The following is a 24524-nucleotide window of genomic DNA, read 5'->3' as shown; positions in this document are numbered from 1 at the left end:
CCGACTTTTCTGATGTTGCGACCAGGACATTACTTTGTGCTGCGGGACGCCTCAGGATCCATGAGCATACAATACCTACCTGCTGACGTCCCTGTCGTATCCAAAAGAAAGCGACGCCGGCTGGACAAAGGAGATTCCATTGCCGATGAAGAACCGAAGACCACCCTAAGGTTTGGAAAGTACCTAATACCTGTGGATCTCATCTCAGACCAGCCGTTCGGGTCGAGTTTCCGACTCGAAAATGGGGTGTGGTCGCGACGAAAACCGCTGCTATCAGTGGACGAGTTGCTGAGCAAGGACGAAGATGAAGAAGCCAAGGACGATGAGGATGACTTCGACAACCGCGACATATGCGACGACAACACGTCCCAATCTGTATCTTATGATGATGTGGAGCGTCTCAAGAGAGATGGGCTCTGCGCAGAAGAACTCACTAGGTTGTTGGCTGAGGGCTCAAAATCTTTTGAGAAGAAGGGTGTATTCGGACGAGAGAAGTACCTTCTGAAGAAACTCAAGAAGTACATTCAGCAGATCACGATTCTTCCTCCCAGCGTGTACAATGTAGGCCTGGCTTACATGCGGCGCGATGACGGTGCAAAGATTGCTGGTCTGCGGCCTGATTACCTAGGCATGATCCTAGCCTTGGGCAACGTGCAGTCAGGGAAGAGGGTCATGGTCTACGATCACTCCCTTGGCCTGCTTACTGGTGCTGTTGCGATAAGGCTGGCTGGCCGTGGGGTTCTGTATCGAGTATCTCAGAGGGGAATCAGCAACAAGATTGTAGACGAAGTGGAGGTGATGCCTGAGCAGAAGTCGATCATCAAGGAGCTTCCCCTTTCTGTGGTGACTCGGGCGCTGGACACCCCTCTGTCAAACGACAACCACCGCAACTACTGCTTCGACGACGCCTGGTTCGAGCAGCGCATTCCCGACTCCACGAGGTCTATTGCAGAGGATCCGACAGCCGATCCTGAGCACCGCGCTCGAGCCCAGCACCACATGGAGAACGGCAGACTACGCAAGGCCCGCCGAGAGCAGGAGTGGCTTGACCTCGCCGTTACTGGAGGATGCGATGCACTGGTTGGTACCATCAGCTTCCCTTCGGCTTGTAGGGCGTCAGAATCCATTCCCCGGAATAGGTCCGATGTCCCTCCAGCCATTCGTCTCGCGGAGCTGCTGGCTGACGTAGCCAACCGATTTGTGCAGCCAGACGGACGGGTGGTGCTCTTCTGCCAGCACATGGCTCCGTTGGCGGTGGTCCAGGCAATGCTGTCGCGATCGCTGGACTGGGTAGGCGTACGACTGGAGGAGGTGTTCCTCCGACCACAGCAGATCGCTCCAATGCGGACGCATCCAATCATGAAAAACTCTGAGCGGCTCTTTAGTGGTTTTTTGGTGTCTGCAATCCGCGTGGCCTCTGGTTTCACCAACGAACAGCCGAAGTAGTGTCTCGCATTATCTATAACCTCTAACAACCAACCTCTTCTCTCTCTAAACCACCAACAAAACTTTTGTCAATTACTTCGAAGCATGAAAGTACCTTTCCAGCAGCTTTCGCGAGTTTCTTGGCAACGAGTCCAACGCGGCGCCATCAGCACCATCAGTACGCATGGTCCTTAGTACTTCACGCACGTTGGTAGCAAGAACCTTGCCCAGCTCAACCCCCCACTGGTCGAAGGAGTTGATACCGTACATGAATCCCTGTACAGCTGTACGGTGCTCGTATATCGCAAGCAGCTGGCCTACGTTGAAGGCGTCGCACTGCGGCATCAGAATCATACTGGAAGGCCTGTCACCATGGAAGACTTTATGGTTCTGCAACGGGGCGGGGACACCTGCAGCTCGCACCTCATCCAGAGTCTTACCATAGGCCAGCGCATCGGGCTGAGCGAAGAAGTTCGACATCAGCTCATCATGATTCGAGACAGGATGTCCATCAATAAGATTGTTCTGGTACTCCGCCACTTGACTTCTTGCGAATCCAATGAAGTCCGCAGGAATAATTCGCCCTTGATGCATTAGTTGGTAAAAGGAGTGCTGGCCATTGGTTCCCGGCTCCCCGAAGAATATTTCACCCAGTTCCAAGGGGCATGTCTCACCTGACATAGTGACGCACTTGCCGTTGGACTCCATGCAGAGCTGTTGAATATGAGCTGAGAATCGAACGAGTGCTTGGCAATATGGGAGCACTGCGAATGTGGAGTGCTTCAAATAAGTAGTGTTCCACACGGCAAGGAGGCCGAGAATGGCAGGCAAGTTATCCCTTAGGGGAGTGGTTCTGAAGTGATCGTCCATGGCATGACACCCCTCTAGGAACCGACGGACAAGCGGCATGCCAAAATGCAACGACAGAGGAAGCACACCCACTGCAGACGTCACAGAGAACCTTCCGCCAACCCAATCCCAGAACTCAAAGACGCTATTAGGGTCGATGCCAAATTCTCCTGTGAGCTTGAGGTTCGTAGAAACGGCGCACATGTGGCTTGCTACAACACCCTCCACCAGCCCCTTCTGGGCGTAGTGCTCTAGTAGCCACTTCCGCACCGTCCTGGCATTCAGCATGGTCTCAGCCGTTGTGAAGGTTTTGGAAACGATCACAACGAGAGTTGTCTCGGGGTCCAAGCCACGCAAAGCTCGACGAACGTCGATAGGGTCCACGTTTGCAAGGAACCGCAGTTGACGCTCCTTATGGGTGCGGATTGCCTCGTCACAAGTCGACAGTGCTTCGGCTACGAACTCAGGACCCAAGTATGATCCGCCAATCCCAATGCAGAGCACCTTGGTGAGGAGCTTGCCCGTGAGTCCTCTACGATCGCCATACCGCACTTGTAAGGAGAAGTTCTCTATGCGATCCAATACTGAGTGGACCTTTGGTACCACGTTCTCTCCCTCTACCAGAATGGTGGCGTCCCTTGGAGCCCTGAGCGCCACATGCAGCACGGACCGTCCTTCGGTTTCATTGATCTTCTCCCCTGCGAACATGGACTCGATTTTAGGGCCGACGTTCATTTGCTCAGCAAGGTTCACAAGTCCATCCAACACCTCGCTAGTGACCTTCTGCCGAGAATAGTCCAGCACAACATTGTTGGCCTCCGCCCAGAACTTCTCCGTCCGACCCTCCTCAGCAAGGAGTTCACGAAGGTGGGTGGAGTTAGATTTTTCGGCTAGGGCGGCCAAGTCCCCATGTGCCTTCGAGTTCCAAAACGCCATCTTTTACAATTGTAATTTGACTCTATTTGTAGGTGATTATCTGGAAAGCGTACACCTCGAGTTGACTAGGATCTCTGTCCCGCTGCAGGATCCCAGAAGCATTCTTCAGAGGTTTGTCTATCCGCCGCAGGCCAACATGTGGGGTGCGACGTGGGTCGATATTCGTCCAATTCCAATGTCCAATGTTGTTGTGATTGTCGGTTTAGGACTCAGTGGTCTCGCTGCGCTTTATGAACTCAAACAACTCAAGAGGCATCGGTTCCTCTTGGTAGAACCGCGCGACTACCTGCTGGACTGTGTGAGACTCCCTATGAGCCTCACAACGCCTGCAGAACCTCTTGATAAGCTGGTTCATCCTTTGAATGTGGCTGGGTCGGATTCGGAGCACATCCGAGGGTACGTGACTGGCGTTACGGACACGCACCTCAGTTTGGAAATGCTGGACGGGGCCGCTATCGTGCTACCCATGTCAGGGGGACAAACGGGAGAGACCGGCACGTCTGTCGTAGACGAAATTAAGAGAAACGGAATCCACAGGGTGGTTATGTGCACAGGAACCCAAAAAGCAGTGTGCCCTAGTAAACGACAGCTTCTTGGCATTGACACCTTCAAGTCTGAGTTCCAGGCGCTAAAGGGGTCCGTAACGAGGTGTAAGCGGGTATTGGTCAACGGTGCGGGACCTACGGCACTGGAGATGGCTGGATTTCTCAGGAAAGCTGGGAAATCTGTGACGGTAATCTGCAGAGACGAGATCCTCAAGGGCCAGGAAGAAGGCTTTCGACGACGGGTGGCGAGTGAACTAAAACGTCAAGGCATCGACGTCCGAACCCAGACGACCCTTGTGTCAGTTGTATCCGAGTTCGACCAGTATTTCCCCTCCTTCAAAGTCTTTGATGCTCCGCAGACATTGGAGTTGTCAACGGATGGACCTGTGGAGGCCATTGACCTTTACGTTCAGGGGTTCGCAGGCGACCACGACCTCCACTTCGACGTCAATGACAAATTCCTGACGAAGGAAAACTCGAAGATCCAGGCAATAGGGGGGTGCGCGAACATAGAGGCTGACATGTTCTACTTCGCCGAAAAGCAAGCCAGCCACCTCGCATCACACTTCAGCGACCCTCAGCCCTACACTCCTCCCATGTCTGCCATGCTGCTGGATCTCGGTGGATGTTGTGTGGCGACAGCGGATATCTCATGGCTGGGCCGATGCACTTTTAGCAACTTTCTTACGAGCGGACTCGCTAGTTTCAAGTACCGGAAGATGCTCACCACTTGTCAGCGGCTTTCGGGCTTATAATAAAGCGGCTTTCGGGCTTATAATAATAGCATGCCAGAAGTAGTGAATCTTTGAAATGTACGAAGTTAGGTGCACTGCAGCGTATTTCATGTCCGAAATTCTGATATGGGCCCCACATTCATGTTGGTCAGACTCCCATCACCTTATCTCCATCAAATCAATGATCGCTCTTCTCCTATCTGCAGTAGCTTTTAACGCGGCTTCCGCGGTTCCCATGGCAGTGAGCTTCGTAAACGCAAAGGCGGGACAAAGGCCAGACAGGACTTTGGTGGAGCCTGTGGTTCACTCCATTCGTGACGAGGGCTTCGCGAAGTCTCTCAAGGCGGCACTGCGTCTTCCTGGCGCTGTGACTGAAAAAATCGCGGCGCGACTTCAGGATGGCGAATCTCCGCTGGAGACGGTTCTCGGTGCACTCTTCGACGAGAATTCCGTACAGCTTGAGGATTTGGTGGCGGCCTCATTGTTACCTAGGACTAAGGGCCAAATTGTCGAGGTTTTGGGGGCAAGGGAAGGGTTGGAAGTCCGAGCGGTGTTGGATCATCTTATTCCGCTGCAGACGGGGGAACTCCCAGTGGGTGCGTTGTTGAGTTTACCGGCAAGCGAACTGCAGGCCATCATGAACATCAATTCTGAGGGCGGGTCGGTGGATAGTCTCACCGAGGATCTTTTGAAAATCACAGGCATCGATGTGCCCGTTGACAGCGTGGAATCATTCAAGGGCTTTCTGCATACACTAGGCGACCTTGCTGAGACCTCGAACCTGCTCAGTCACACATTGGGACGCCCGCTGCCCATCACCGAGCTAGGCCTGCTCCTGACATCACTTGGGTGTTCCGATGACCTTCCTGCGCCCGAACAGCCTCCGATGCTGGACGTCCGCCGTCTTCTGGATCTTTCTTTGGATCGGGTGCGCGTCTTTCAAGACTGGTTTGCCGATCTCGACGCCGTTAGCGGCAAGCTTCGAGAGAAAGAAGAGTCTGGCTTCCTGAGCCGCAACTTGTCTGAATCCCGTAAGGAGGATTTGGCCTCCAAGAAGCTTGCGTTCATGACTGCGCTTGAGGGCGCGGAGCCAGAACTTGTGCGAGCCACGATGAGGAACAGAGATGTGCCGAATGCATCTGAGGGGGAGTTGGAAAATATCCGTCGGTTCTTCAAGACGATGGGTTTTGTGTCTCCTGCGGATTTCACTGAGGAGGAGCGACTTCATATTCTGACTCGCCTTGGCTCTGACACACAAGGTCGTTCGTCAGATGCTACACGCGCCCCACCCTCTCTTGTAGATCGCGTACGCCGACTTCGATCTGAAGACATGGCTGTAGACAGGCAGTGGACTCCCTTCTCACCGAATCTTAGCGCTGAATTCTGCCGCCGGGTTGCGCGCTTCTGGGAGCGTGGAGTTGTTACTGATATCCCGATCAACAGGGCTCCTCGCGGGCTGCAAGCCGAGGAGGCACGAAGCCTGCTGGGTGCGATACGCACTGCGCAGTTGGGGAAGCCTGAGTCGCAGCCATTGATCTCCCACTCTGCGAACCTGCATCATGAAGCCAGTGGCCTTCTGGATCTTCAGGATGGCGTTTTTGCTGATGTTATTGATCGTTCCAATGGTATTCTGGACCACCAGGACAGGGATGGAGTTCTTGACGGCGTGCTTGATCGTTCGAATGGTATTCTAGACCATTCCAGTGGTATTCTGAACCACCAGGACAGGGAAGGAGTTCTCGACGGTGTGCTTGATCGTTCGAGTGGCATTCTGGACCATCCCAATGGTATTCTGAACCACCAAAACAGGGAAGGAGTTCTCGACGGTGTGCTTGATCGTTCGAGTGGCATTCTGGAACATTCCAATGGTATTCTGAACCACCAGGACAGGGAAGGAGTTCTTGACGGCGTGCTTGATCGTTCCAATGGTATTCTGGACCACCAAGATGGCCTTCTAGGTCGGCCTCGTGCTCTGAAGTCGGAGGGGGATCATGAGAAGAGATCTGACATTGAGAAGAGACCTGACATGGAGAAGCTTTCTTCTGTGGAGAGACCTGACATGGAGAAGCGTCCCTCTGTGGAGAGACCTGACATTGAGAAGCTCCCTTTTCTCCCTTCTGTGGAGAGACCTGACACGGAGAGGCGTCCTTCTGTGGAGAGACCTGACGTTGAGAAGCGTCCCTCTGTGGAGAGACCTGACATTGAGAAGAGACCTGACATTGAGAAGAGACCTGACATTGAGAAGCGTCCCTCTGTGGAGAGACCTGACGTTGAGAAGCGTCCCTCTGTGGAGAGACCTGACATGGAGAAGCGTCCCTCTGTGGAGAGACCTGATATGGAGAAGCGTCCCTCTGTGGAGAGACCTGATATGGAGAAGCGTCCCTCTGTGGAGAGACCTGATATGGAGAAGCGTCCCTCTGTAGAGAGACCTGACATGGAGAAGCGTCCCTCTGTAGATAGACCTGGCATGGAGAAGCGTCCCTCCGTGGAGAGACCTAACATTGAGAAGCGTGCTTCTGGGGAGCGACCTGACGACATGCTAGATCGTTCCATTCTGGACCACCAAGAGAGACTGGGTGGCCTTCTAGACCCCCCTCGTGCTTTGAAGTCGGAGGAGGACGTTGCTGTCAATGCGATTCGAGTGGCTGTGAAGGACGATCAGAGGAGATCTGACGTCGAGAAGAGATCTTCTGTGGAGCGCACTGATGTCGAGAAGAGGAATGACGTCGAGAAGAGATCTTCTGTGGAGCGCACTGATGTTGAGAGGAGGAATGAAGTCGAGAAGAGATCTTCTGTGGAGCGCCCTGATGTCGAGAGGAGGAATGACGTCGAGCAGAGACCTTCGGTGGAGCGACCTCACCTTGAGAGAAGATCCTCTGGAGGGAGATCTGACGTCGAGAGGTCCACTAGACCTGCAACTGCCGATCGTCGAACCGGTAGTCGCGTTCGTGAGGACAAGGAGACTTTGTAAGGCTATACTGCTGTTTGTGTATTTGTCATAAGTTGAAACGATTCCAAATATCTGAGACGTTTGAGCTGAAAGATTTGATAGGAGACGGTTTCCTTGAAGGGATCAGGTTGGTGTCCTTAATAAAGGATCCAGTGATTTGTTAAAGATTTGTGATGATTCCTTCTTCATTCACAACTCATCATACAAAGAGACATCTGAAGAGACCTTACAGATGGCATTCGCAATGTTTTTGCCGGCGATGAGAGACATCTCAATAGCACTCGCCGCCCACTCGATAGCGTTCAGGTAATAGAGCCCCGACCCCAACGCCATTTTCCACGGGCCCGGTGGAGTGGAACTGTAGTCAGGGTAGGCCCGCCACCGCCCCACGCGGCTAGTCTTAACGGCTGAGAAAAAGCTCAACGGGTCAATATCTTCGTTGAAAAATACCTTGTAGACTGAATGGAAGGTCTGGTCCTTCACACTGGCCACACGACTTATGCTGTTAAACTGCGTGTGACCCCGGGTACTCAGCAGGGCATGACGATCCGGAAAATTTGGATCGCCCTCAACGAATGCGATGCCCAAGTTCCAGTACCTTCCGTCGTAGCTGTCATTTGCGTCCTCAATAGCGGGCCTAGTGTCGGAATCCGCAGTCATCGGCGTCGCGATCACCACAGCATCGTAGTTCTTCTGGAATTTCTCGCCATCGATCAGGTATTCAACCAGGTTGGGTTGACCTCGGGTCACTCGAGTGACTTCTGCAGAGATGAGGTTGGCTCCTGAGACTCTCAAAGCACCCTCGGCCAGCTGAAAGTTCCCATGACGCACACTGAACAAGCTGCCGATGGCACCAGCAAGCCCCACCAACCCTACAAATGCGTGCGTCTCATTTGGGGTCTGCCCATAGTTTACAATGGTGGCTGCGTGTACGAGCTCCGACCGGATCCGGTCACTGAATCCTTGAGACTGAAGGTAGCTATCCAGAGACATAGTGGTCAGAGCAACGAACTCAGGGTCCATGACTTCCAAAAGCTCGTGGACAGATGAAAACGACTCCCCAGCATCTAGTAAGGGGTAGACACGGGAAAATGCGCGTAGCGTCGAGCTCACCAGTCGATCCAGTCGAAGCAAGTCCAGGCCGTACCTCCACAACAGCCGAGCCGACGTCATCCATCCCAGAGAGGACGACTGAAACGCCAGCCCATGTTTGCTTAGCAGGCCAAAGGGTTCAGCTGAGGTCATCGCCTCCTTCCCTAATAGCTTGAGTAAGCGGGAGGCATACAAATTTTCTGAATGGATGATCGCGGCTCCGGCTTCATATTCATTGGCGCCGACTTTTACCAATGCCACGCGGCCACCTATGGTGTCTTTCCGTTCATAGACGTCGATCTGCGCCTCAGGGTCGTTTTGCCTCAGAAAATATGCGGCAGAGGTTCCTCCAACGCCACCTCCAATGATTCCCACTCGTAGCGAGGTGCATAATGTAGACAAAAACGCGAGACACGAGCGCATTTGAAATAAGGATTCGCAATTTTGGGAGTGGGAACCATGTAGACATGAAAACCAACACCGTGGTGTGACTGCCTGTCTGCAGGGCGCTAGAGCCGAAAAGATCCCCTCGAGACAGAACGGCGCCGTGAAAATATCGATTAAGAGGCTCTCCCAGGCAACGGGAACATGGCAAAGAAGCTCAAGCTACAACGGCGTCTCGCCGCCGACATCCTCGGATGCGGCAAGAAGAAGGTGTGGATGGACCCTCAGGAGACTGGAGACCTTGCTTTCGCCCAGACCAAGAGGGCCATCAGGAAGTTCGTCAAGAACCGAGTGATCGTCAAGAAGGCTGCGGTTGGAGTTTCCCGCTTCCGCTTCAGGCGCCGTCAGGAGGCTAAGCGCAAGGGCAGACACATGGGCATTGGCAAACGCCGCGGAACTAAAAACGCTCGTATGCCCGAGAAGGTCCTCTGGATGAGACGTATGCGCGTCCTCCGACGGCTCCTGAAGAAGTACAGAGACGGAGGCATCATCGACCGCCATATGTACCATCGCTTCCGCGCGCGGGCGAAGGGCAACCAGTTCAAGTCGAAGCGACATATCATTGAGACTATCCACTTCGCCAAGAACCAGTCCATCAAGGAGAAGTCCCTCCAGGAGCAGGCTGAGGCCCGTAAGGCCAGAGCCATGGCTATTCGCGCCAAGAAGGAAGCAAAGAAGGCCGCTATGGGGTTCTAAGTGCTTTGCTTACTGTCTAACTTCCCTTGCCAGCTCAGTTTTGCACACCATTACACGTAACTCGCTTTGCGCTCTGGATTCTGTTTTTTGGCCTCAGCGCGGTCTTGAAGCAACCTATACGCCGGTAAGGAGAGGCTGAACAGCGCCATAAGCAACATCAGTCCGTTCTGAACTGCCCAGTTTTCTTCGAAGTATACACTGACGACTCGATTCCACAGAAGGACGCAACAGGCGCCCAGCCCTCCAGCAGTGAACATGAGTCCCTGCAAGAAATTCGACGATGTCTGACCAAACAACTCCGTGATCACGTAGTAAATCTCGACGTAGATGTTGGTGTTGTAGAAAGCGAAAAGAACAGCGGCAACCCGTAAGGCCACAGGACTGGCAAAGCACAGGCTCAATTGAATGAGGATGCCGAGCGACGTGGAGAACCACAGCATCATCTGAACTGACTGTTCTACTAGGAAAGCCCACGCCAACGTTCCCAGGAACCCAATCACTGAGATGTAGTTATAGAACATCTGCAAGCTATGAGCCTCAGCAGGGTCCTTCACGAAGTCGAAGCAGATCTCCCTGAAGTTGGCAAGGAAGTAGGCTCTTCGGAAGTTCACGTTAAACATGTACAGGGCGCATATGAGGAATGGTAGCGACCGAACCTGGTTCCGCCAGTTTTTTGTGGCTGTTTCGAATCCCTGCAGGGGTACCATGGGGAGACTCTCTGACACGCGCGGTAATGAAGAACTCAGCAACACAAAGGGCTGATACGGTGCGGGCTCCCTCTGGTTCTCGTTCTCAGGAGTTTCGTTGCTGCTGCCTGCGCCGTCGGAAAGGTCGCTGCTGGTTTCCTCGGCGTCCCACTCTTGGGTTTGCGGATATGTGTGGCCTTTGGCTGTAAAGAATACCAAGGGTGTCAAGAGGTACAGGAATCCAATGTATCCCAAGATAACGGAGTTGTAGACATCATATCCCACAAGTCGACCTGAAGAGAATCAACATCATAGACCTTAGCTTACTTACTGCGGTACTCCCCAAGGAAAAACAAAAGCACTGGCGTGATCAATGAGAGCGTACTCATCAGCGTCTGAAAATGCTGGACGACCAGCTCATGCCTGGAAATATTGTGTTGCCAACCATGAATGCACTCACCTATACGGAACCAACTTCGACATCATAGAATGACCGTTGAAGATCAGAGACGTCGAGAGACCTAGCAGACCGGCACCGAGAGTGTTACTCATAAGGTCGCGGCCCTTGAAGTATCCCATGAACCCTAAGGTATGCATGAGGTGTCCGATGACTGCAGTCATCCTAAATCCAAAGTTGCCCAAGACGTAAACACAGAGGGGCAAACTGAACAGACTGCCTGCCAACCCCAGCACCAATATATCAGTCAAACGGAAGTACCTGTAACATGTCACCACCCCAGGAACCTAATCGTCGTACCTCATTCCGTAGTCAAACCCCACTGAATCCACAAGGACTCGACTTCGCATAGCGATTTCCCTCATAATGTCCAGCTGCACCGCTGTGTTCGCCGTCAGCGCCAGCGCTAGTGCATTCGCTGAGAACTGCGCGACCTTCGACCACTTCGCCATGTTGTGTGCAGTGCACCATCACTTTCGAGCACGCATCAAAGAATGCTGTCGTTCGTCACGCTTGGTGATCATCATGCGACGTCGAGTTGTTAATTGTCTGGCGAATAATACACTACAGCTCTACTACCTGAGTAGTTCCACTCAACATTTCGAGATAATGTCAGTACTTGTGATGCCAGTAGAGAGCGTTTGACTTCGAGGACGGCCCAAGGTGCAGTGCTCCCAAGGCACAGTGCTCTTGACGTCTACAGACGTCAGTTTCCACTGGCACTGAACTTCGCCAACGCATTTTGCGTCTCCATCATCGCGTGCCTGCCTAGCTCTCCTCCAATGGTTAACTTGCAAGCCGTTAGCACATCGCGCTGTTGTATAGTGTCCTTCTTCCCATGCTTAGCTAGCTCACTTGCTTCTCCGACAAGGCGTCGAAAGGTGTCCATCACAAACGAGGTGAAGACTTCCAAGGACTTAGTAGAAACCTTCATGTTGCCGATTTCCTGCTTAATCAGCTTCCAAATGGCACTTCTGAACGGATTGGCTTTCCGGTTTCGAGGCGGATTCTTCTTGATCTGGCCGTTTTTATCTATGGACTTGGAAGTCGTCTTCGACTTCTTGGATTTTCTTGGATTTTTCTTCGAGGGTGGCGAGCTGTCCACATTTTGGGACTTCAGACTCTCAGCCGATGTAGCCGATCGCGTGTCCACGTCGCTCATGCTTTATACAATTTTCACCTTCAATTAACGCCGTTCCCCACAAACGTTTTAGGGTTACCGCGAAAATAGTTGGGAGGTCCTGGCCTAACCACACATAGTTCAGAAGTCCTGGCCTACAAGGGCTAATCTCGTTCAGTTAAAAGTGATGACAACTGAGGCAACAACGATGGGAGCTCTCCACATGCTCGCACACTGGACCGCATAGAAGGGTCCGCCAGTAGCTGTAACGATGGCAGCCTCGACGTCCACCTGCAGATGCGCCTCGAGTGGAGGAAGGACCAGTAGTCTGTGTGCGATTGAAATGGCACCCACCTGCCCTTCTTACTGCAACCACGTCGTCAATGGTCTTCTGAATCTCGGCAATGAGTTCCTTCCTCTCCTCCACCAGCCCGTCAAGCTGCGATTTCACACGAGTAAGCTCTCGGTCGATCTGTGCTTTTGTGGTCATCAGAACACCGATATCTCGGACCACGTCCTCCCTAGAAGGCTCTTTCCGCCGCACGAAATTCTCCAGCATCCCCCCGCCTCTCCAACGCTCTCTAGTTCTTGGCCTGTCTCCAAATATAGCCGCGATGAGTGCTGTGTATCTTCCGCCGTCGTGACCCACACCGAGTCCGAGGTGTTGTCGGATCTGTGACCTCCTGTAGTGTGCTGTGCAAGTCCTCAAGCCTGTGTGTAGGTGGTAGCGGGCTCACTGCTTGGTTTGGGCATGAGAGGCCTCTACTTTCCGCTTGCGGTGGGCTGTGAAGCCGGCGATTTGACGGCGCAGCTCCTCATCTCTTTCCTGGAAACCATGAAACTCTTCAGCAATCTATGTCAAGTACCGCTTGCACTCACAGTCTGATCCACATCAATTAACATGGCCACCAAGTCACTGAAATGTCGAAAGGACATGTACAGGTACGAGGCAGTGGCCGTCCCTTCTAGGAACCCGTTCATAGGCGAGTCAGTGTCAAACAAACTGCAGAGAAACAGGCGTTGTAGGAGAGAGTCCACAGATGGGTGCGCGTATTCCTCTGCCGAGGCGAATGCTGAGGTTTCCGTAGGGGGGAAACATACCCTCGGGTGACCCGATGCAAGGAGGTCTCTCGGCCTCGCAGGGCAGATCTGCGCAGGCCAGTCACGAGCTATCATGTTACGAGTGTCGATAACGACAACCCAGGACGATGGTGTCAAGTCCCGTCCTGTAGTGAAGATTAATCCTCGAAGAGGCTCGCCTGAACACCAACTGTCCTTGATCATCTCCTGCCGACGCGAACTCAACAGTGTGTGGCTGCATTCAGGTTCCGATATCGCGCCGGCCTGTAGGTAGGAGAGGACGGGCATCCGTGCCGACTCCAAGAGTTTGGTTGTTTGAAAATCCAGGGAGTACCGAGACAACATGCTGTTGGTGACCTTAAAGCCATAACTGATCCGCAGGAGCTGCCTAGCCGACCTCGAGACGGCCAAAATGCAAACGTGCGCAACGTCCACAAGAACCTTACTGCTTACCGAAGCCAATGCTTCGGAGTCCAGACACGGAAGTCTCTCGGAGATGTCGTCACACCGATGCAAGCAGCTGACGAGCCGGCGACTGTCCTGCACTAACTTGAGGACGGTATCCTGATCCTGGGTGTAAAGGAAGGGGTGGAACACCTTGACAATACCTGTGGCCACCCTACAGAGTGTCTTCCAGCCATCCATAAAAAAGCAATCCCATATGTGGGCCAGCGTAGCAACGTCCACGAAGTACGCGAAGAAGGACATTAACCACTGATGGGTGAAGACCTGCAGATTCAGAGATACGTTGTAAAGCTGCTTTGCCGCGTCAGGCAGCTGCCGTCGAACCGTTTTTTCCATTTGAAACAACCGGAGGGCCAACAAGGGCACTCCTGGGGCGTAGAGCAGATGTCCATCGAAGTGTTTGAGCAGCGCTACAGTCATCCAAAAGGAAAGGACTGGACAATGCGTATGCAGTAGAAAGACCCCTGCAACAAAATTCAAACCTTGACAGTACCCCACAACGGGCACTGCACACGCTGGGTGAGTAAGTTATGCGCCCCCACCGACGGCTCTAAGCACGCTAGCCAAGGCAGCACGTCCGCTAGGACAAGACAGAAGCGTAGCGGTCGGGAATGTCCGATCGAGATCTTTTTGTATATCGTTGGCCACCGAGGACGGAAATTGCACACAGGCAGGGTCGTTTAGGAAGGCGAAGACCGCCTGGGCAGCTGGGTTGACAGAGCACCACGAGTGCCAATAAGAGGGGACCACCTCCAGAGCCGCCGTGTCCGGCTGAGACCGGTCCCTGGCACTCATTTCGAGCCTGACCTTGTCCAGAAGGCACGCTAGTTGAGGATGAATGCATCTTCGGCCCTCTAGCGTGTCGGTGGGCTCAGGACAAGTAAACTTCGCACCCTGCAAACTGCTCTCTCGGCTAATACTAGTGGCTTGGTCAGGCAAAGATTTTGCCGACTCCACCACTCCATCGATGAACTCCTTGCTGTAGTGACACTCAACCACATGCGGCCTCCTGGCACACGAGGATTCAAACTGATTTAAAAAGACCACGCCATCTTGATTCTGAAGCTGGCTGCGACTTCGGATTTCTGCAACCAGCGTCGGAAGCAGGGCGTCCAGTCGGAGGCAATGAATCCACAGAGCCGGCCTCGAGGCGGGGGTTACGCAGCAGTTCACGACTGCCTCATGAAGCCATTTTCCGTTTTGTGAGGCCTGTGAAGGATGAGGTGCATTGAAGTACTACACTCACCTCCTGCAGCGTCTTACAGGTCAGCGCAAGCCGCGTAATCTCGCGCAAGTCGAGGCAAGGTAACACCCGCGCCTCAACAAGTGCCAGCGGAAGCAACAGCAACGTCATTATTCAGTCAATACTCGATGGTGCGATCCAAACCTTCTGAGTGGGCGGCGGAAGCCTACCGAAGGCTTAGACCGCGCCAGACATGGGACAGCTGCTTCTATGCCTGTCCTATGTCTCTTTACAAGGGCATGATCGCATACAGTGTGCTCCGCCTTGGATCCTCGCTGATTCGGCTGGCTATTTGGAGTGTGCCTGATGTGGTCTTCGGACTGCTGGGCCTCCTAATCGGCTTGATGGCGCTGCTTTGCATTGTCAATCGCAAGGTTATCCTTCTACAGGTTGTTTATGTGGTCATGCACGTTGACGTCCTCATAACTGTGGCGGACCTCATTACTCTGAGCGTCATCCTGAGTAAAGTGGTGAGGTAGCTTGAATTAGGGCACTCAGAATCATGACAAGTCCGATCCCATCACCACAGAGCAGTTCATGCATATCGTAGGCGTCGTGTTCGGTCTGATGTTGGTATCAGCACACTTGCTGGTCATGTGGTGCTGGATGTCGACCTTGAAGTCACTACACATGGTCAAGGCCCACGGTGGAACCGGACGGGAAAAGGTCTCTGGATCCCAGTTGAAATCTAAGAGGGCTGAAGTTCGACTTCTCAGCTTGCAATCCTCGAGTTCAAAAGGGCCAGATATGGTGCCAGTTCCTGGACACGTTGAGTTGTTCGTATCGAATGAAGAGCCCCATGCTATTTGAGGGTTTGAGCCCGGCAGGGTTTGTCGTTTCCAATGAGATAAATCGTGGCACAAAAGTGCGAATAGCAGAATAATGGTAGCCGGCAAGGCGGACAAGGAAGATGCCATCGTGAGGCGTAAACGACCAGAAGGTCCCCCCGTGGCGTTGGAGGACCTCCTTCTCGATGAGGAGGATGGTGCTGTGCCGCTGGACGAGATCGATATCGACATTCTTCGGAACTACGGCCGGCCTTCCGGCACTAGCAGTGCCGGATGCAAACAAGCAGAGAACGTTTTAAAAATGCTTCAACAAAAGATCGATGACACCAGCGGCATCATCGAAACGGAGACTGGTCTGGCTCCGCCATCTCAGTGGAACCTCGCTCAGGACCGTCAACAAGGCCAACCTCTGCAAGTGGCTCGATGCACTAAAATCATCGACGCCGGCACCGACAACGCGAAATACACCATCAACATACGACAGATGGCTAAATTCGTGGTGGGCCTTGGAGACAAGGTCGCGCCGGCTGACATTGAGGAAAGCATGCGCGTAGGCGTCGATCGCCAAAAGTACCGGATCCAAATTCCTCTGCCACCTGCCATCGACCCTACCGTGTCTCTGATGACTGTGGAAGAGAAGCCTGACGTGACCTACAATGACATCGGCGGGTGCAAAGAGCAGCTGGAGAAACTGCGCGAAGTGGTGGAGATGCCGTTGCTGCAGCCAGAGCGCTTCGTTACTCTGGGCATTGACCCCCCCAAGGGCATCCTGTGTTACGGTCCTCCTGGGACCGGTAAGACACTAACTGCGCGGGCCGTTGCCAACCGAACAGACGCCTGCTTTATCTGTGTTATTGGCTCGGAGTTGGTGCAGAAATACGTCGGTGAAGGAGCTCGGCTTGTGAGGGAACTTTTCCAACTCGCCCGGTCGAAAAAGGCCTGCATTCTGTTCATTGACGAGGTAGACGCTATTGGTGGTGCTCGCGGAGGTGAAGGTTCAGGCGACAATGAGGTCCAAAGAACAATGCTGGAGATCGTAAATCAACTAGACGGGTTTGACGCACGAGGCAACATCAAGGTACTTATGGCTACCAATCGACCTGATACCCTGGACCCGGCGCTAACTCGCCCAGGTCGGCTGGACCGGAAGATTGAATTCGGCCTACCAGACTTGGAAGGCCGCGCCCATATATTCAAGATCCACGGAAGGTCGATCAGCATGGAGAAAGGCATTCGGTACGAACTCTTGGCCCGGCTGTGTCCTAGCTGCACGGGCGCAGACATTCGGAGTGTATGCACCGAGGCCGGTATGTTCGCTATCCGCGGACGGAAGAAGGCTGTGTCGGAGAAGCACCTAATTGACGCTATCGACAAGGTGATCAAAGGTTACAAGCGCTTTTCAGCCACAGCAAAATACCTGGTGTACAATTAGTGGTAGATGCAAGTACGTGGGAATCTAGTGACATGACTTTGGAATCAGGAGGAGAGTCCGATGCCCAGTAGAGCCAGGTGCGAAGTCGTGGTGTTAGAAGCAACTGTGAGTCCGCCTCTGTTTATCACCATTGTAGTTTTTGGAGTACTCTTTTCGCACTCTGACATAAAATTACCAAATGCAGCTGTTCTACCTGAAATGTGGTGGTCGGTATCTCACGTGCGATGCCGAAGCTAGCGCTGTCTCCGTGACAGATTTTCTGCCAATCGCACGGAGTACATTCAAATTGGATGTGTGTGCGCCCTGGTCTCCTGAAAGGGAACAGACAACACTTGCTGGATTTGGGCTCAGCGGCAGGTTGGCCGAGACGTTGGAAAAGAGGTGAGGATCCTGCAGACTCCTTACCAGTCAACCGATGACTTTTGAGGAGCCCGCTTTGATATATGGCGTGCTTCCGTCCTCAGTTGATTCCGCGTCCGAAAACCGGCTCTTCGTCAGCGACGTGCAACCGAAGTCTGTCGTGCGAGTGCTAGTAGCTGCCGCCACGGTTGACGGACGGCTTCGAGTGCTGTTCGAGGATCTGGAGGTGTTGGTTGCCGCGGAGAAGGAGAGCAGGCTGCTGGTAGATTACCTGTTCCCTGTAATTCAACCGGCCACCCATCCCAGTGCGAGGGGAGCCCCAATAAAGACTGATCGACAGGTTCTGGTTGGATTCCTCCGACATAGACAGATGGCAGGATACCTTTCTGCATCGTGCCGAGTTGACAGTTCTCCGCACATCTGGACTTTGGGACAGGCGAACATTCTGAACACCAGACCGGCTGTAACTAACTGTTCCACTCCCCAACCATGGGAGGGCCAGGTTTGCGGCATTAACCTTCGAACACCTATGACCCCATTGCTGTCAGTTATACTCCTCAAGGGTAAGCACTGCACCAAGGACCTGTTGCTGGATTTCACCCTTCAGGAGCTCATGCTGGTCGAGGACCTCCTGTTGGTTTTAATGGGGACGAACGGACATCTGATCAAACAACAGGGGAAGCGTTTTGTGATTCGGGCTCCGCTTGACATGCTGTTAGCCGTCAACGAGCTTACCATGGCCGATTTGGAGCGAATGGTCGCCAATTCTGACGGGTTCGACACCCCTGAAAAAGCGCTTCAATCCCATGGCCTCCAAACCTGCGGACCCTATGTACGTGTTCAACAGGTGTCTGATGGACTCGTGGAGATGGCCAACCGAGTGCTGGAGCTGGCTGTGTTACACCGAGAGGTGGTGGCCTTCATTGATGAGTGTCGATCACCGAAGTTCGGGCCGACAGCTCAGTATTTGTCCTCAGCGCTTGATTCTTTGGTTCTGGATTTTGACAAACGGATACTGCAACTCGAGCACGAGACCCTGCAGGAGACACTCCACCGACAGGGAACGCTTCCGTTGACCCTGCAGCAGCTGTTCGTAGAACTCCAGCCGGCTCGACGAGTCCTCGAAGCCGCCGCTACCGTAGCCAGGGCCTGCCCCCGCCTCACTGGGAGGCACCTGCTTTACAAGTTGGAGGAGCTGCGCAGTCTTAGCCGGACGGAGGTCAGTGACGGCGTGCTTTCGCACATTTTGAAGATTGCTTCGGAACCCCAAGTGGAAGTGGTGGACCGATGGCTGTCAGAAGGGGCGGCTCCATTTTTGGCGGAGCCATCAATTCTGGAAGGGTTTCCAGTCTCAGTTCATCAGATGCCCCGAGACCTGGTGGAGTACACCGACAGTATCGAACGCACAGGACGTTACCTGCAGATCCTCAAGAACAGTCGACAGCCACATGTTGTGGCAGACTACCCCCCAATGGTCCATCTTCTGAACGTGACGACCATCCAGAGGTCCCTGCGTGTTGCGGAAAGTTGGGCCTCGAAGGCCATTTTCGACTTTATGATGAGGGATATGCGGTTGCCTCGCGTTTTGGAGGTGATCTGGAGTCGAATGTTGGTGATGCGCAGTGACTGGTTGACCACGTTCATAGAGGACGTCGAGGCTGGGGCCGAGACCGAGGACCACATGATAGGACTGCCGAGGGTGGCAGCTTTCTTTGATGTGGCCTGTGGCGTCCTGCCAGAGGAGGAGGCCACTTTGTTTTCGATAGCTCTGAGTGACGTGCCTCTAGAAAAGGCGGGCGCCGCGGAGTCCACAGCGGTGGTTGGTCAGAACTGGCAGGCTTTGCGAACCGAGGTGACATATTCTCACTTCTTCGATCATCTGACGCTGGATTACACCCACCATTGGCAACTCGAAGAAGTGCTAGACATGCGCAGCCGCGTTGTCTACTCCTCCGGCTTTCGGCTGTTATTGGCCGCCCGCAGAGCGGAGTTGCAACTGGGTCAAGCCTGGAGTGTGAGAAATCATGAATCCTTACACAGAACCTTCGCATTATCTTCAGAACGGCGGGATTCACGGTGGAGGCGAGACGCACAGGACGGCTTCTATGCGAACTCATGTGCTTCGTGCAGTCACTGCTTCACAGTTTGCGGGAAGACGGTATAATGGCGTGTCTCGAACAAGCCAAAAGCCTATTGAAGTCCTCTAAATCCGTCTTGGACCTTGTATCGCTCCATCGAGAACTCATTGATGGGCTCACAAGTGTATTTTTCCTTGATGACGTAAGTACCTCTTCTTCTTTGAATCAGCCTCGCGGCATGCGAATGGTCCTGAAGGGGCTGAACCTCGTTAATCTTTTCGCGCGTCTCCTTCGCCGCTATTCCCGCCCTGATCACATCTGTGATCGCCTCGACGAGTCTCTAGGCTGGCCACAGGTCTATGACCAAAAATTCCGAACGTCCGTTGCTAAGTTCGCTCAACACTTCGATGACCTACTTCGCGAGAGCCCAGCTGACATGTGCTTCGTGAGATTCAAAGCTGCATAATGCCGGGTGTTGCCCGCAATACGAATTTCTCAGACTCGCAGTCTTCACGACGCATTTTTAAAAATATTTAAACTACATTCGAGGACATTACATAAGCACCACTTCTGGCACCGCAGTCGCCTTCGGATCGCCCTTCAAGAATTGAGGCTGTGCCATCTCGTTCATGAAATCCGCAACAGGCAGAACGTAGCCAGGAGTAATTCCAAGGTTAGCCTCGTCCACTGTGATCACCTTAGGAGGCCAATCAGGGACGGGGAAGGTGCATCCCGACTCTATCATGCCCAGGTTCTTGCCCATCTCCAACCGGAACCAGCCGTGCTCGCCCCATGCCGTGCCCCACGAATTTCGGATGATCCAATACGGAGTGCCGTTCTCATCGGTGTCCCAACCGGACACAGCCACCTCGTGCTCGATGTTCTGCCGATCAAACTTATCGCCGACGATGCCCTGGCCCCGCCAGTTCTCAATTACGTAGGAGTCGAACTGACATGAAATGGGGCCCCGGAGGAAGACCTCTGCCTTCATTTGCGTCACCATTGATGGGGCGTCCTCGGTCTTCTCGGGCACTGCACCCCACGCCTTGACATAGTACTTAGTGTATCTTGGCTGCGCGTAGCACCTTCCTGTAGGCCAGTCAGCTGTGGGCGGGTCGCAGTTCATGCACCTGGTAATGCCTGAACAGGGGAGATCCTGTCCAGTCGGTAGCTGGCATGTGTCATCCGGAATACCTTCTTCGTATGCAAAACGGAAGACAGACTCCGAATCACCTCCCTTACACGTTCCGGCCTCAGCTCCGCAGTTGAACAGAAACGCAGTGGACAAGTTGATCTCAGGCCACTGTCCCTTCCGCATGATTTTAAGTCTGTCGCTCATGACTGAAGTGGACGCGTGAGCCCAGCAACCGCCACAATACTGGGGCATATGCTGGTTGAGGTCCTTCGTTACCATCGAGACCCCGTTGACGTTTCTCCAGTCAAAGGCAGCGGGCAGTTCCCGAGTGTCAATCAATCGGTGTGCAAATTCCAAGTTGCCCTTCTTCTCTGACAGCGTCCTGTCTACGCTGCCGTGGTGCGGAACATAGCACCCGGTCTTGCTGAGCGTCGCTTTAGCCATCTTCTTTGCGTACTCAGCCAAGTTGAACCAGTCCGCCTGAACACAGGTAGCTGCCACAGAAAGAAGGAGATGATGCATCTTCGAGAGGTAAAGAATGTAGTTAAAACCCTTCTGGGGTGTGGGGTGTATGAGTTAACTTTTCTGCTATGATTTGTAGCTCATGCATCATGATTCCGAGATTATTAACACATACATACAATCAATGGAGGGGTCTACGCCCGACGTGTGACAAGCTGGTCGCAAGAGCTTTCGAAGTCATCCAACGCTGACTGGAAGTCGGAGTCATCAAGGAGGGCGGGGGTTGCGGTGCGGGTGTTGGCGGCGGTGCGGGTGTTGGCGGCGGCGCGGGTGTTGGCGGCGGTTCGCGTGAGGCTTGGGCGGGTCACAGTGACAGTCTCGACCCTTGGGGGTGCAAGTGTCTGGTGGGAAGATGCCGTCGCCCTTGCCGCATCGATCTGAGCCTGGCTGGGCTTAGGAGCGACGGGTGGAAGACGCTTCGCCGCATCGATCTGAGCCTGGCTGGGCTTAGGAGCGACGGGTGGAGGACGCTTCGACATGGACCTGGAGGACGCTCCTGCTTCGGTCGGCAGGAGAATATTAGAAGCAGTGGTTTGATAGGTGTTTAGGTACTGTTGCAGGTCTTGTAGTTTCTTCATGGCTTGGGTGTTCATGGTTTGGGTTAGGTCGGAGTGGGGGAGTAGACTAGCGAGGGTCACAAAGGACGGGGTTCCTTGGGGAGAAACTTTCATGATTATGCGGATTTTCGAATAAACATATCGCATGCGCCGTGTAATACATCTTGCTGCAGTTGAAATGTCGTGCGTCAGTTGAAATAGTGCAAAACGCGAATAGACCCTCAGATGGATGAACGTTCTATATCTGACCCGCACTCCATTGCGGTTCTCCTGTACAAGCAATCACTCATTGAGGCACAGGCGGGCAATTCAGATGAGGCCATGTCGTTTTACAGGCAAGCTAAACGATTATGGTCTGAGATTGATTCTCAACTGACACGTATAGAGGCGGAGTTCAAGCAAGAGCAACTTGAACCTGAACCCAAGCGTAAACAGGTAGATAGGTCCGGGGGGGCCTGTTGGATCCTAGACGTGCCTATTTCTGTTTGGATCGGTCACTTGAGCGGGCTCCTAGACTTGCCAACATTGGCGTACTTCAGTCGGACCTGCCGGCCTCTGGCTCAGATTCTGACCGCTGATGGGACATGGAGGGAACTCTGCCGGCGTGACCCCAGGTTCACAAAGGGGATGATTCCCAGCAAGCAGCATTATTTTTCGTGCACTAGACCGCGGTCTGACGGCTTGTACATCAGTCGGAATTCCTACACCAGGCGTAGGCGCTCTGGGTATCGCTGACGCAGGGGTAAGGCCAATGGGAAACGTCCACATCGCCGATGCGGAGGATCGACGGAATTACATCGACGGAAAGGTCGTCGAAACTGTCTACTATCGATGCTTGTTCCTCATCCCCAACACGAGCGTCTGCCTGCATTTGAGAACGACGTCCAGCCCGTCAGTCTGCCTAGAGGCGATCCAACAGAAGTTGCAGGAGATCTCGAGGGCGGGCCGTTTGCCGATGTACACCTTTGATCAGCCTATTCCTGAGCCGAGAGTTGCAGGGCGGCAAAATCGCGCTGTAGAGTACCCAACCCGAAAAACTCCAGTGGAGCAGACCACAGAGAACGTTTGTGTGGGCCATTGGGAGCACTCGGCCGACCGAGTGCAGCTGACAATCTGTGACCCGCAGGTACCCGGACAGACGGTGCTCCTGCACAGGGTGGTGCTCCGGCTGAGCAATGTCACCTCCAAGCAGCGCTGGGTGCCTTCAGGCCGTATGTCCATCGTAGGTAAGGCTCACTCTCTGATGTCTATCACACGGCTGCAGAGTTTGAGAGCAACGGAGTCGCCCACGACGTTAGCGACACCAGGCATTTTAACTGCTTTCGGTTTAGCAGCGTGTTTGAGTGGCGGCATCTGCAGTGGAATAGGAACTCATTTTTTTGAGGACGTGTACCTATACATACTTTGTATTATGACTGAGCACCTTAACCATATACTCGTCCCGGTCCATCTTCAATCTCAGCAGAGGCATTGCCAAGGTTATCAGCGATGACATGAAAATCAGCCAGTTCTGCAACATCCAGTTCTCTCTGAAGAACACACTGGCGTGCTGGTTCCAAAGATACACGCCGGCACAACCCAAGCCTCCAATCAAGAACAGGATGCCCTGCAGAAAATTAGACTCCTTCTTGCCGAAAAACTCAGTGACCACGTAATAGATCTCGATGTAGATGTTGGTGTTGTAGAAAGCGAAAAGAACAGCGGATGCACGAAGACACCAGATGTTGGGGAAGCACAGCAGCAGCTGGAAGAGAATCGAGTTCGCAACGGAAATCCACAGCGTCAGTTGCACCGAGATTTCGATACAAAAGGCCCATAGCATGGTCCCTAAAAATCCGAGCACCGAGACGTAGTTGTAGAACATCTGCAAGTTGTTTGCCGGTCCTGGCTTTCTCAAGAAGTCAAAGCAGATTTCCCTAAAGTTGGCAAGGAAGTAGGCTCTCCGGAAGTTCACGTTGAACATGTAGAGGGCGCATACTAGGAACGGTAGCGACCGAACCTGGTTCCGCCAGTTTTTAGTGGCGTAGTCGAACTCTTCCATCGGTACGAACGGGTACGTTTCCGGCTTCTGTGGCAGAGGCAACGGCAAGGCGCTGCCTAAAAGGAGGTGCGGCTGATGAACTTGGAGTTCATCGCGGTCAACCCCAGGCGATTCGACGTTAGAGTCCGGGCCACCAGCCTCGCTACCGTCGCTACTGTCTTCCTCAACGTTCCAGTCGATCATTTTGGGGTACTTGTGGGATTTGGATGTCAGAAATACTACCGGAGTCAGTAGATTCATCACAAAGACGTAACCGATGATGAGGGAGTTGTAATTAGCCTGACCTGTTGTGGACTCTGCAACGATGTGAGATCTATACCAACATTGCACCTACTCAGCCATTCCCCGATGTAGAGCATCAGCGCAGGAGCCACCAAGGACACGTTTGACATTATACTCTGAAAGTGCTGCACGGGCACTTCGTAGCGTTCAGGCAGCAATTTGCTCATCATGGAATGGCCATTGAAGATCAGCGAGCACGAAGTGCCAAGCAGGACAGTTCCAAGTACATTAACCGGCAACTCCCGGCCTTTGAAGAACGCAAACACGCCGAAGCTATGCATCAAATGCCCAATGACGGCAGTTAGGCGATATCCGAAGTTGCTCAAGACGTAAACGCAGAAGGATAACGACGCGAGGCTACTCGCCAGGCCGAACACCAGGATTTCAGTCAGCCTATGGTAACGCAAGTCGTAGTCGTCCCCAACGGAGTCAACCAGCACCCGACTCCTCATGGCTATCTCTCTGAGAATGTCCAACTGCACCACCGTGTTGCTGGTGAGAGCCAGGAAGACGGCGTTGAAGAAGAAATCCAAGAGCTTCCTGAAGTGCGACATGTGTGCGGATTTCCTTGGTGCGATTCGCCACATCCAAAGTGGCGTTGGGTAAT

General features: G+C 53.4%; 17 protein-coding genes across 25 annotated transcripts; 9 read left to right on the top strand and 8 right to left on the bottom strand.

Moving 5' to 3' along the window:
* Positions 1-12: 12 nt before the first annotated feature.
* KVP18_004079 (uncharacterized protein) lies at positions 13-1446 on the top strand (the record flags this gene model as incomplete). Its single annotated transcript, XM_067956364.1, has 1 exon — positions 13-1446. The coding sequence occupies one exon, from the start codon at positions 13-15 to the stop codon at positions 1444-1446; it is 1434 nt and encodes a 477-aa protein (XP_067809391.1).
* Positions 1447-1518: 72 nt separating this feature from the next.
* KVP18_004080 (uncharacterized protein) lies at positions 1519-3210 on the bottom strand (the record flags this gene model as incomplete). The annotated part of the gene is made up of 1 exon (XM_067956365.1): positions 1519-3210. One exon carries the CDS (start codon positions 3208-3210, stop codon positions 1519-1521), a length of 1692 nt encoding a protein of 563 aa, XP_067809392.1.
* A 175-nt stretch (positions 3211-3385) lies between these two features.
* On the top strand, positions 3386-4510 carry KVP18_004053 (uncharacterized protein; the record flags this gene model as incomplete). Its single annotated transcript, XM_067956317.1, has 1 exon — positions 3386-4510. One exon carries the CDS (start codon positions 3386-3388, stop codon positions 4508-4510), a length of 1125 nt encoding a protein of 374 aa, XP_067809348.1.
* Positions 4511-4565: 55 nt separating this feature from the next.
* Positions 4566-7460, top strand: KVP18_004048 (uncharacterized protein; the record flags this gene model as incomplete). Of its 2 annotated transcripts, none has more annotated exons than XM_067956309.1 (1): positions 4566-7460. In XM_067956309.1, one exon carries the CDS (start codon positions 4566-4568, stop codon positions 7458-7460), a length of 2895 nt encoding a protein of 964 aa, XP_067809340.1. The 2 variants fall into 2 exon arrangements, with proteins under 2 accessions (XP_067809340.1, XP_067809339.1); XM_067956308.1 differs by having other exon boundaries at positions 4671-7460.
* A 168-nt stretch (positions 7461-7628) lies between these two features.
* Positions 7629-8954, bottom strand: KVP18_004060 (uncharacterized protein; the record flags this gene model as incomplete). The annotated part of the gene is made up of 1 exon (XM_067956332.1): positions 7629-8954. The coding sequence occupies one exon, from the start codon at positions 8952-8954 to the stop codon at positions 7629-7631; it is 1326 nt and encodes a 441-aa protein (XP_067809362.1).
* Positions 8955-9119: 165 nt separating this feature from the next.
* Positions 9120-9671, top strand: KVP18_004074 (uncharacterized protein; the record flags this gene model as incomplete). Its single annotated transcript, XM_067956358.1, has 1 exon — positions 9120-9671. The coding sequence occupies one exon, from the start codon at positions 9120-9122 to the stop codon at positions 9669-9671; it is 552 nt and encodes a 183-aa protein (XP_067809386.1).
* Positions 9672-9721: 50 nt separating this feature from the next.
* Positions 9722-11266, bottom strand: KVP18_004058 (uncharacterized protein; the record flags this gene model as incomplete). Of its 3 annotated transcripts, XM_067956326.1 has the most annotated exons (4): positions 9722-10650; positions 10689-10780; positions 10818-11075; positions 11115-11266. In XM_067956326.1, 4 exons carry the CDS (start codon positions 11264-11266, stop codon positions 9722-9724), a joined length of 1431 nt encoding a protein of 476 aa, XP_067809356.1. The 3 variants fall into 3 exon arrangements, with proteins under 3 accessions (XP_067809356.1, XP_067809358.1, XP_067809357.1); XM_067956328.1 differs by lacking the exons at positions 10818-11075; positions 11115-11266 and having other exon boundaries at positions 10689-10746; XM_067956327.1 differs by lacking the exons at positions 9722-10650; positions 10689-10780 and having other exon boundaries at positions 10814-11075.
* Positions 11267-11520: 254 nt separating this feature from the next.
* On the bottom strand, positions 11521-11976 carry KVP18_004057 (uncharacterized protein; the record flags this gene model as incomplete). Its single annotated transcript, XM_067956325.1, has 1 exon — positions 11521-11976. One exon carries the CDS (start codon positions 11974-11976, stop codon positions 11521-11523), a length of 456 nt encoding a protein of 151 aa, XP_067809355.1.
* A 122-nt stretch (positions 11977-12098) lies between these two features.
* Positions 12099-14833, bottom strand: KVP18_004050 (uncharacterized protein; the record flags this gene model as incomplete). 3 transcript variants are annotated; one of them, XM_067956313.1, is made up of 7 exons in its annotated part: positions 12099-12262; positions 12289-12555; positions 12584-12645; positions 12672-12787; positions 12814-13994; positions 14022-14688; positions 14726-14833. In XM_067956313.1, the coding sequence occupies 7 exons, from the start codon at positions 14831-14833 to the stop codon at positions 12099-12101; spliced, it is 2565 nt and encodes an 854-aa protein (XP_067809344.1). The 3 variants fall into 3 exon arrangements, with proteins under 3 accessions (XP_067809344.1, XP_067809343.1, XP_067809342.1); XM_067956311.1 differs by lacking the exons at positions 12099-12262; positions 12289-12555; positions 12584-12645; positions 12672-12787; positions 12814-13994 and having other exon boundaries at positions 14008-14688; XM_067956312.1 differs by lacking the exons at positions 12099-12262; positions 12289-12555; positions 12584-12645; ... (1 more) ...; positions 14022-14688; positions 14726-14833 and having other exon boundaries at positions 12793-13899.
* Positions 14834-14850: 17 nt separating this feature from the next.
* On the top strand, positions 14851-15532 carry KVP18_004063 (uncharacterized protein; the record flags this gene model as incomplete). Of its 2 annotated transcripts, XM_067956337.1 has the most annotated exons (2): positions 14962-15192; positions 15221-15532. In XM_067956337.1, 2 exons carry the CDS (start codon positions 14962-14964, stop codon positions 15530-15532), a joined length of 543 nt encoding a protein of 180 aa, XP_067809367.1. The 2 variants fall into 2 exon arrangements, with proteins under 2 accessions (XP_067809368.1, XP_067809367.1); XM_067956338.1 differs by lacking the exon at positions 15221-15532 and having other exon boundaries at positions 14851-15201.
* Positions 15533-15604: 72 nt separating this feature from the next.
* KVP18_004070 (uncharacterized protein) lies at positions 15605-16942 on the top strand (the record flags this gene model as incomplete). Its single annotated transcript, XM_067956353.1, has 1 exon — positions 15605-16942. One exon carries the CDS (start codon positions 15605-15607, stop codon positions 16940-16942), a length of 1338 nt encoding a protein of 445 aa, XP_067809381.1.
* Positions 16943-17120: 178 nt separating this feature from the next.
* KVP18_004067 (uncharacterized protein) lies at positions 17121-19846 on the top strand (the record flags this gene model as incomplete). Of its 3 annotated transcripts, XM_067956348.1 has the most annotated exons (3): positions 17121-17323; positions 17351-19316; positions 19343-19846. In XM_067956348.1, 3 exons carry the CDS (start codon positions 17121-17123, stop codon positions 19844-19846), a joined length of 2673 nt encoding a protein of 890 aa, XP_067809376.1. The 3 variants fall into 3 exon arrangements, with proteins under 3 accessions (XP_067809376.1, XP_067809377.1, XP_067809375.1); XM_067956349.1 differs by lacking the exons at positions 17351-19316; positions 19343-19846 and having other exon boundaries at positions 17121-17327; XM_067956347.1 differs by lacking the exon at positions 17121-17323 and having other exon boundaries at positions 17358-19466.
* An 87-nt stretch (positions 19847-19933) lies between these two features.
* On the bottom strand, positions 19934-21037 carry KVP18_004069 (uncharacterized protein; the record flags this gene model as incomplete). Its single annotated transcript, XM_067956352.1, has 1 exon — positions 19934-21037. The coding sequence occupies one exon, from the start codon at positions 21035-21037 to the stop codon at positions 19934-19936; it is 1104 nt and encodes a 367-aa protein (XP_067809380.1).
* A 134-nt stretch (positions 21038-21171) lies between these two features.
* Positions 21172-21708, bottom strand: KVP18_004049 (uncharacterized protein; the record flags this gene model as incomplete). Its single annotated transcript, XM_067956310.1, has 1 exon — positions 21172-21708. One exon carries the CDS (start codon positions 21706-21708, stop codon positions 21172-21174), a length of 537 nt encoding a protein of 178 aa, XP_067809341.1.
* A 111-nt stretch (positions 21709-21819) lies between these two features.
* On the top strand, positions 21820-22329 carry KVP18_004077 (uncharacterized protein; the record flags this gene model as incomplete). Its single annotated transcript, XM_067956362.1, has 1 exon — positions 21820-22329. One exon carries the CDS (start codon positions 21820-21822, stop codon positions 22327-22329), a length of 510 nt encoding a protein of 169 aa, XP_067809389.1.
* Positions 22330-22345: 16 nt separating this feature from the next.
* On the top strand, positions 22346-22977 carry KVP18_004083 (uncharacterized protein; the record flags this gene model as incomplete). Its single annotated transcript, XM_067956369.1, has 2 exons — positions 22346-22820; positions 22859-22977. The coding sequence occupies 2 exons, from the start codon at positions 22346-22348 to the stop codon at positions 22975-22977; spliced, it is 594 nt and encodes a 197-aa protein (XP_067809396.1).
* Positions 22978-22987: 10 nt separating this feature from the next.
* Positions 22988-24471, bottom strand: KVP18_004075 (uncharacterized protein; the record flags this gene model as incomplete). Its single annotated transcript, XM_067956359.1, has 2 exons — positions 22988-23931; positions 23970-24471. The coding sequence occupies 2 exons, from the start codon at positions 24469-24471 to the stop codon at positions 22988-22990; spliced, it is 1446 nt and encodes a 481-aa protein (XP_067809387.1).
* Positions 24472-24524: the final 53 nt, after the last annotated feature.

The sequence above is a fragment of a genome, assembly GCF_019968955.1.
Source record: "MAG: Porospora cf. gigantea A chromosome Unknown PgA_NODE_35_length_61652_cov_340.663, whole genome shotgun sequence".
Classification (NCBI taxonomy): Eukaryota; Apicomplexa; class Conoidasida; order Eugregarinorida; family Porosporidae; genus Porospora; species Porospora cf. gigantea A.
Note: the sequence above shows the minus strand (reverse complement) of the source record. Positions and strands in the feature narration are given on the sequence as shown.